The sequence below is a fragment of the Macrobrachium nipponense genome, chromosome 6 (genome assembly GCF_015104395.2).
Source record: "Macrobrachium nipponense isolate FS-2020 chromosome 6, ASM1510439v2, whole genome shotgun sequence".
NCBI classification, from domain to species: Eukaryota; Metazoa; Arthropoda; class Malacostraca; order Decapoda; family Palaemonidae; genus Macrobrachium; species Macrobrachium nipponense.
The window spans coordinates 127714626-127724361 of record NC_061108.1 but is presented as its reverse complement, the minus strand read 5'-3'; the positions used below and the strand labels follow the sequence as shown (position 1 = coordinate 127724361).

The following is a 9736-nucleotide window of genomic DNA, read 5'->3' as shown; positions in this document are numbered from 1 at the left end:
TCTACTTCCTATAAACTCCCACCTTTCACCAAGTAGGTCTACCGCTTACTTCGACGTCAGAGCCACCTACATGTCACAGTTTAACTGGTTCAACTGCATCATCAGACACACACACACACACAGGTCCAATGGCAAACAGCAGCTTTAGGAATACTAAGAGATGTTTGAAAGGAAGTTTGTCCCATATGTTGGCAGGAGGGGGAGGGGGCGGGCGCTGTGTCAAATCAGTTTATTTAAAAAATGACAATAAATATTATGGCATCTAACTAGGTAAATTGCTCAATGTACCCGGTACAGTTAATAATTTCTACATCATATCCCTTACATTTGTATTTTATAGTTAATAGGCGAAGTGATATGCGCTACTAAATTTGAGTAATATTTTAAAAACCAAACCTGGTGTGGACAATCGTGACGAGCATTCTCATGAAGTTACTTATTTATTATCCGTTTTTCACTGAATCGTTTTGACATTACTTTTCAGGGGCAATAGCTGCAGCAACCTTTAAAGGCAGTGTGGCCATTTTCATAAGAATAGTCTCTCTCTCTCTCTCTCTCTCTCTCTCAGTAATTCGTGCATGATCCTCTTTTTAATTACTAACCCCTTTCACAAAAATATTTCAGTTTCTCCTATAATTGTTATTTCATAGTTTTAGGCCTAGTATGCGACTCCTATGCCAAAATAGCATATCTAATACACAGAGAGAGAGATAATAATTTAAAACTTGGACCTACATTCTGAATTTTACGGTATATAAAGATATTGTTCTCATAGGCCTATGTATTGTATGTGAGGCGCCTGAATTCAACCAGAGTAAGCAAGTGAAACTCCCCTGAAAGAGAGAGAGAGAGAGAGAGAGAGAGAGAGAGAGAGAGAGAGAGAGAGAGAGAGAGAGAGAGAGAGAGAGATCCCTAACAAGGAACTCCCTAATGAACGAGAGGTCGTTAGAATTTCTAACGGTGGCTGTCTATGACAAGGCTACCGATTCAGAGCTCTCTAGTATCTATCAGCCACTGACTTGTGTTCTCTCTCTTATGCCTGGCATCATAAACAAACCAATATATTACGGAGAAAATTTGTTTCAGGTAGTATTACTCACTAGAAATTACCTACAGTTGTACACAAGAAACATGAAGTTCGATTGCATGACTAAGGATTAATAACGCCTATTTATAACAAGCACCGAAGCCTTTCCGAGTATACTACTACGCTTATAAGAAACCGGAAGTTAAGGCAACTTCTTTTCCTTCAATACTCTTGTGAATTAGGACCCCTGTGGCTTCCTCCGGAAATGTTCGTCAGTCCACAGAGGTACTTCATACATTATTTAAATTTATTTATTGTATCAAGCTCTTCTAGAAAAATAAATATCTTCTATTTTTAAATCCGATTCCCATACGGAAAATTTGTCCTCTCTCTCTCTCTCTCTCTCTCTCTCTCTCTCTCTCTCTCTCTCTCTCTCTCTCTCTCTCGTTACATTGCTGATTTCGCTAGTATCCCAGGCTCAGACGCCTTCTAGTGCAATTATATCTCCTTAATTATACACTCCTCAGTTGTCATTCCATTAAACATAAGGTAATACTAAAATCATGAAAGTCAAACTGCTAACTCACGCACTCCACTGGCTTTCTGACTATTTTGACTCATAGCCGTTGCATCAGACTTCGTTTACACCATCAGGATCCTGTCATTATTATCAACTGATGATAGATTCTTAAGAAAATGAAGTGTTTTTTAAAAGTACTTACGGGAAATAAGAGTGTTGATGGGGATTGCTCTGCCCTAAAAAGGCAAAACGCATCAACTCCAAAAATGCGATTTTTGAGATTTTTATATCAATGAAATCTGCAAAAAGAGGCCAATCTTATCCTGAAGGTAGATTAAGCCTATCTTGCCCGTAAAGAGAGTTTTAAACAGGCAAAATGCATCAACTCCACTGGTTTTCTACATTATTTGAAGGCAAAATGCATCACAACCATTCTTTTGCGCCAGAATGCATCAACTCCATAATGTTATGGACATGATGCATTTTGCCTGAAAAGGAAAGAAGCACATCATGGAGAATAGTGCGTTACACTATGGACATGATGCGCTTTGCTGTGAAACAGCATTGCTATAGCAGCTACCATGAAGAGTCAGAATCATCATCACAGATATATGAGGAACAAAACCAGAATTATGTTGAAGCCTCTGGCAATATCTATGAAGAAAATCATGACCTGCTGAATGAAGAAAGACAAGAGGTTACTACAAACCAAGAAATTTCTGTTAAGGAAAGAAATCTTCGGAAAAGACCTCGAACAAAGGAACAGAGCTTGGACACCAAGAGACAAAAACATCCACTCCTTTCACCTTGTGCTGTAAATTGCAGAAAAAAGTGCATATCACTATTCACAGAGGAGGAGAGATACAAAATCCATGATGAATTTTGGAATATGCAATATGCCACACAAAAACAATGGTTGCTCGCTAAGATTTGTAATATGCCTGTCCTAAGAAAAAGACCAACAACATCGGCAAGTGCAGAAAAAACGTGCTCCCTTATATATTTCTTTCTCTATTAATAATTCAGGAAATGAAATAAAGGTTTGCCAGACATTCTTTATTCAAACTCTTGGTTACAGCAGTAATAGGGTCATTGTTGAACTGCACACTTCTCTGCACCAATCAAATAAACAGCCCCCAACCAACTGTTTCAAATATTGCAAAGTTAAGTATATCATAGTTTAACCAGACCACTGAGCTGATTAACAGCTCTCCTAGGGCTGCCCCGAAAAATTAGATATTTCTATGTATAGTCGATTCATTTAAGGTAGATTCTTGCGCCTACGAGACGTTTGTTTGGCGGCCTCTGATTGGCTGGTAGCGGGAGGCAGACTGCTCGCTCAGTGGGTCATATTTTCGTTTGTAGCTTAGAAAACTAGCAATATGTTTACATTTCTTCATTTATCTCACGTTTTACAAAAGATAGGAAAGTTTTGGTCATACCTAAGGATTTGGTATTAAATGTACAATTAAATAATCTTTTCCTGAAATCAATAAGTTAAAATACAAAGGAATTACGAGTAGAAGTGAAGGGAGAAACATTTCATTCTTTATACCTGTTTTTATTCATCATCGGATTTTGCATAATTCATGAGATCAAGATAAAATAAAATCTTGTGTTATTAAACAATAAAATCACCCTGAATACGCTGGTGCTTTCAGATTTTAGATGCGTGTAATATGTAAAGAGAAAATGAAGAATATGTCTTACTATGTTGCACTCGTGCTTGACTCGGTTTGACAATAGTGCGAGACACATCGTTAGGTCTGGTCCTCTCAGCTAGAGCCGTTGGCGTGTTGGCAGTTGCCAATTGGCGATATGAGAAGTTTGCAGTTTCGAGACTGTATTCACCGAATTATTATGTCATTACATTTTCTATAAATAAATGCATAGAATTCCCATTATGACTTTCGAACATTTTTACTCAAATATCATATATGTCCGTATTTCTGGACATATCTGATAAAAAAAGTAAATAATCAGATGGATGCATCTGGTATCGTTGGAGGTGTAGGCTGGCCGCGGGCGGGAAATTCAGTCCAGGAATGAATTTGAAATCTACGGACCTACTTCGCACTCTTCAGCTCATCCTTAGTTTTAATGAGGTTGGTTTCAACATATTGCTTCTAATTTTCTTATATGAATATATTTTCAAACGAAAGAGATATCAGAGACTTAATTGAGTGATATGAAATAATAATCTCAGTGGAGCAATAAACAGCAACGAACTAAGCAAGATTTCTTTTCTTTTCAAGCAGATGTCTCGAGATGACAGCACCATTCGTCGCACCGTTTCCAGATTTGCAAGTCAAGCTCGCAACATTATAATGAATGTTCATCGTTACTTCAGCTCACAGTGGGGAGCAGACTCAAGAAATGAAGTATTTGAGAAGACCGCCAAAGCTACAGGAGTGCCAACCAACACAGTGAAAAAAATCAAGCGACAGTCATCTGAGTGTGGTAACGTCTCCTTCGCTTCACCTGTATATCCCAGGAAGAGGATCCGGGTGAAGGACAAGGTGGATAGTTTTGAAAATGAGTGTATTCGGAAGGAGATTTTGTCTTTTTACGAGAGAGGAGAGCTCCCAACGTTAGATGCCCTACTGGAAAAAGTGAAGGAAGACCCGGTAAAGTTTAATGGTGGAAGAACAACGTTATGGAAAATTGTGAGAGGGCTTGGATTCCGCTACAAAAAAGTGACGAGTGGAAGAGCAATTTTAATGGAACGTGATGATATAGTGGCAGCGAGAACTGAATACCTACGGTTAATTGAAAAGAATAGGAATTGTAGTCCAACTGAACGTAAACCTGAAGTATTCCTTGATGAAACTTGGATAAACCAAAATGAATGTGTACGTCAGTGTTGGACAACGGGTGAAGGAGAAATAGGACCCAAACTTAAGACTGGAAAGGGGTCAAGATTTATTGTGGTGCACGCGGGGAGTGAGAAGGGGTTTGTCAAAGATGCGCTATTGTTGTTTAGGTCAAAAAATGGTGCCAAAGGGGACTACCATGATTCCATGGACCATGAAAGGTTTTTGTTTAAAGTGGTTTAAGGAACAACTATTGCCTAATATAGAAGATAAATCTCTAATCATAATGGACAATGCTCCCTACCATAGCAAAATAGAAAATAAAGTGCCAACAACCAGCAACAGAAAAAGTGAAGTCATACAGTGGCTTTCTTCTAATATCGTCACCCACGACCCATCAGCAACAAAGCCAAAATTGCTGCAGATTGCCAGTGTCACAAAGAAAAACAGAGGTATGTGATAGATGAGATAGCCCGTGCAAATGGTCATGATGTGCTCAGACTGCCACCATATTATTGTCAGTTTAACCCCATAGAACTTATATGGGCTCAAATAAAGGGGGATATCAGAAAAAATAACTCTAATGCAAATCAATCTTTGAAAACTGTTGAGCAGCTTACGAGACTGGCGATAGACAAAGTTACAACAGAAGACTGGAAGAAATGTTTTCACCACGTTAAGAAATTAGAAGATGATTATAGGAGGAAAGATGTTGCTAGAGAGCATATGTTTGAAAGTTTTGTTATTGACATTGGAGATGACGAAACTGACAGTGATGATATTGATATTAGGGAGGATGACACTGACAGTGATGATATATATATCAATGATTTTCCATTATTATTATTTTTTTTTTTAAGTTGAAGACCTAACAGTGTTTCTATAGTTTTCCATTTTTTAGATAGGCAATTTCATAACTACAGTATATCCATATGAGTTTCCTTTTTTTAATATTTAATGGCATAACAATGTACATGTCTGTTTATAAATTCTTTTTACTTGGTTTTAATAGAAAAGGGGATATCAATGTATCTTTATAATTTCCCATTCTTTTTGTTCCAATATGTAATGACATGACTATGTATATGCACGATTTTCCTTTATTTATTTATAATAATGATGACGTAAGAAAATTTGTAAAATTTTAATTTCTTTTTGTTCATATCGATAGCCTAATGACATACCAATGTAAGCCTACAGTGTATGACTTTCTTTTGTGTTTATGACATAATATATCTGCATGAATTTCCATTCTTTTTGTATAAAAAGATGATGATATAACAGTCTTCTGATTAGTCTCATTATCCTACATGTACTATATATATATATATATATATATATATATATATATATATATATATATATATATATATCGTATATACAATTATGCAGGGCTGTGGGAACGGTTACGGGAGCTATTCTAACTCAGGTATGAATTAAGTGATTCAAGAATAATCAACTACCTCAGGAGAAAACTAAGCAAATTTTTCCTAAACATTGTTGTAGACATGTTTAAAGTGTAACATGTATATAAAGGAGATAAACATTCTGGTGTAAGAGTAACTCAAGCAATTCTGAAAAAGACAGTATATTATATTCGTTACATCGTCAACAAATTTTATGGTAAGAAATAAACATTTGTACTTTTGTTTATTGAGTGAACATATGAAAACCATAAGCTTTTGATGTTATTGGCCAGAGAAACAAGTTCTGTTATTTATCAGTGAGCCTCATAAAGCATGTACATTTCTCACTTAGACTAAATTGAAGCCAACACCCAGATGCATCCATCTGATTTACTTTTCTTTTTATCAGATATGTCCAGAAATACGGACATATATAATATTTTAATACAAATGTTCGAAAGTCATAATGGGAATTCTATGCATTTATTTATAGAAAATGTAATGACATAATAATTTGGTAAATACATAGTCTCGAAACTGCAAACTTCTCATATCGCCAATTGGCAACTGCCAACAGCTCTATCTGAGAGGACCAGCCCCACGATATCTTGCGTCTCTCGGCAGTCGGCACTACTGTCAAACCGAGTCAAGCACGAATGCAACATAGTAAGACATATTCTTCATTTTCTCTTTACATATTACACGCATTTAAAATCTGAAAGCACCAGCGTATTCAGGGTGATTTTATTGTTTTAAAACACAAGATTTCATTTTATCTTGATCTCGTGAATTATGCAAAATCCGATGATGAATAAAAACAGGTATAAAGAATGAAATGTTTCTCCCTTCACTTCTACTCGTTGTAATTCCTTTGTATTTTAACTTATTGATTTCAGAAAAAGATTATTTAATTGTACATTTAATATCGAATCCTTAGGTTTGACCAAAACTTTCCTATCTTTTGTAAAACGTGAGATAAATGAAGAAATGTAAACATATTGCTAGTTTTCTAAGCTACAAACGAAAATATGACCCACTGAGCGAGCAGTCTGCCTCCCGCTACCAGCCAATCAGAGGCCGCCAAACAAACGTCTCGTAGGCGCAAGAATCTACCTTAAATGAATCGACTTTTTTTTTTTATAGCTAGGAACCAATTAGTCACTCGCTACGGGACCTACAGCTTATTGTGGGATCCGAACCCCATTATATGGAGAATTGAATTTCTATCACCAGAAATAAATTCCTCTGATTCCTCGTTTGCCGAGCCGAGAATCGACCTTCAAACCACCGGATTGGTAGCCGAGCGCGAAAACCACTCGTCCAACGAGGAACTCGCACATAAAAAGTCAGTGACAGACATAAAAACACTGGCAAACCAAAAGATATGATATCAGTAGAAGTAACATTATTGTAATTCAAAGTTGTTCTGTTTTTGGCTGAGTTATGCATAACAAGTTGACCTCCTACTACAATGGTCAAGTGAATAATAATGGATTCGGCACAGCTAAGTATATGAGTCATGAAAAATATGCAAATATGAATGAGTTACATTTCATTGGCGTTTTTATTTATACATACGTACACACTGACGTTGTCTGGATAAGGCGGCTTTATGCTAACACAGAATTTCGTTTCTGGAGCAGCCTGTGAAAGGGAAAAATACACACAGATCAACTTCATTCGAGCGCTAATTTTCGAAAAGCGGATTAGGATGAGAAAAAAATGATCTTTCTTTGAATTTTAGATGTAAAAATGCGGTGAAGTGTTTCCGTTGATATCAAGAAAGCAATTCTTTGCTTATGGATAACAGATTTAATTAAACGTATGAACTGTACTATGCAACTCGACAAATAAATGACGCTAGAGTACAGATTATTTAAGTTACCCATAAAGAGTTTTCTTTGAAGCCAAGGCAAAATTTCTTTTTAAAGAAAACTGTCTCCTCTTTAAAACTGGTAACCACGGAAGACCCTCAGTTAAACAGTTACAAAATTTGTGCGAAGTAGTTTGTCCGTAAATGTACTGTCGGCCAAAAAACTGGTGGCAGAGTTTCATAATTTTTCGTTCTCCTGTCTGACGCACGATTCATGCCTTATTTATATATTTTTCTTTTCAAAGATGGAAGAAATTATGTGTAATGACGTTAAAAACAGTCACTGATATCTTTAGAATATTATGTTATGTTATTGTGTAAAACTATTTTCCATATAGCAAAATTGACGTGAACGAAACGAGGTGATAAAAAACGTCATATCACAACCATAGATATACATTACCAAATAGATAGGAGACAACTAGCACTAGTAGTATCGCATAAACATAGTCCTTAAATTATCATTTCAATATTAAGTTGAAGGTAGTTGAACTATTCCATTTGTTAAATTTTACGGAAAACATTGGAATCTCACAAAATGCTATCAAATTTTATATATATAATATATATATATATATATCTATATATATAATATATATATAGATATATATATATATATATATATATAAACTATATCCTAACAGTGTAAACCAGGCGACCTCACTCTATTGCTTTTGATGTTATGTGCACGGGAATCTAATGTCAATGTGTCATTTATCGGTCTAAGAAACATCCCTCGATGAGCAAGAGAATTATTGCACTGCTTTCGGTGCAAGTTCCTGTTGGAGAGATATCAAGAAAGCTTAATAAACCGGAGAGAATCATACATAGATGAATCAAATTGTTTAAATTTAGAACGGCAAAATTTAGAACATGGGCCTAGAGGTGGAACACCTCGAAGCACCACAAGAGAGCAAGACAATACAGTAGTGTAAATGTTGCTGAGCAACATTCATTTGTGAACTTTGAATTCTAGTGCCTCGTCACGACATTGCTGAACCAGGAATCATAACTAGCTCTAAGCTTATTACTGGTGTCTGATGAATACTTTAGATGGAGAGGAAGAGATTTTTAAATCTGCACTTGAAATCTTTGATAGTTGTTTAATGAATAAGTCTAATGAATAAGCAAACTTATCTTTGATGGATGAGATTCAGTTAGGCTTACTCATTTTGTTTTGTTTTTTATCGGTGGCCAGTGAATACCACGGATAGGGAGGGAAACAGTTTCAATGATGCATGCATTTTTTTCTTCAAAACCTAAAGAAAACATTTTATTGGGAGTTACTTTATTAACATCGGCCTAATCCTTCCATCACTCCTATAAGCCACCTCCGCTCTCTTCTACATCTCAGGCGACTCGAAAAGTCGCTAAGAACTCCATCGCGTGAAAGCATCACTAACGATAACGGTTATCTTAAAATTCCCGCACCGACAACGGACGCCTTAAAATGCATGTTTATAAAATATTTTCTGTTCAAAGAAACTTTATCTTTCATTCCACAAAATATGTGCATACACTCGTGTTACACCCTGTAGCCGCCAAAGAGCAACCCTTGATTAAGGCAGTAGTTTTTTCTTGAAAAAAAAACACACACACACACAAAACATATGAAATAGACTTAAACCAGAACGTCACCTTTCATATTTCTTATCCTTTCAGCTACTTATAATATGCTTATGGTAGTAGGTCTAGGTATACATGTGAAACTAATTTGAATTAATTCTATTTAGAAGAAATTGATAGCTACAGAAAGATCAACCTAAGAAAGCTTTAATGAAAGTAAGCCTTTCTTAATGTAGTCGTCAGTTTTGACTCCCACAGCTTTCCAAGGTGTCCAAATGAAACAGGATGATATGCAAGGAATTCGATAAAAAATAAGACTGAATTATATTCGTCTGATTTTTTTATGATTGCTTTTTGACTTTGAATAGCTAGGTCGGAGTTAATTATGGTAAGCAATTATGAAAAGGATAAGAAGAAAGGCGAACATGGCTAATAAAACAAGAATAACGGGAATAATAAAATAAAGCAGATTAATATATATATATATATTATAATTATTATATATATATATATATTATAGATATATATATA

At 35.7% G+C, this 9736-nt stretch overlaps 1 protein-coding gene across 2 annotated transcripts; it reads left to right on the top strand.

Moving 5' to 3' along the window:
• Positions 1-3272: 3272 nt before the first annotated feature.
• LOC135216166 (uncharacterized) lies at positions 3273-5375 on the top strand. 2 transcript variants are annotated; one of them, XM_064251286.1, is made up of 2 exons: positions 3273-3652; positions 3803-5375. In XM_064251286.1, the coding sequence occupies exons 1-2, from the start codon at positions 3593-3595 to the stop codon at positions 4601-4603; spliced, it is 861 nt and encodes a 286-aa protein (XP_064107356.1). In that variant the 5' UTR covers positions 3273-3592; the 3' UTR covers positions 4604-5375. The 2 variants fall into 2 exon arrangements, with proteins under 2 accessions (XP_064107356.1, XP_064107357.1); XM_064251287.1 differs by having other exon boundaries at positions 3276-3652; positions 3806-5375.
• Positions 5376-9736: the final 4361 nt, after the last annotated feature.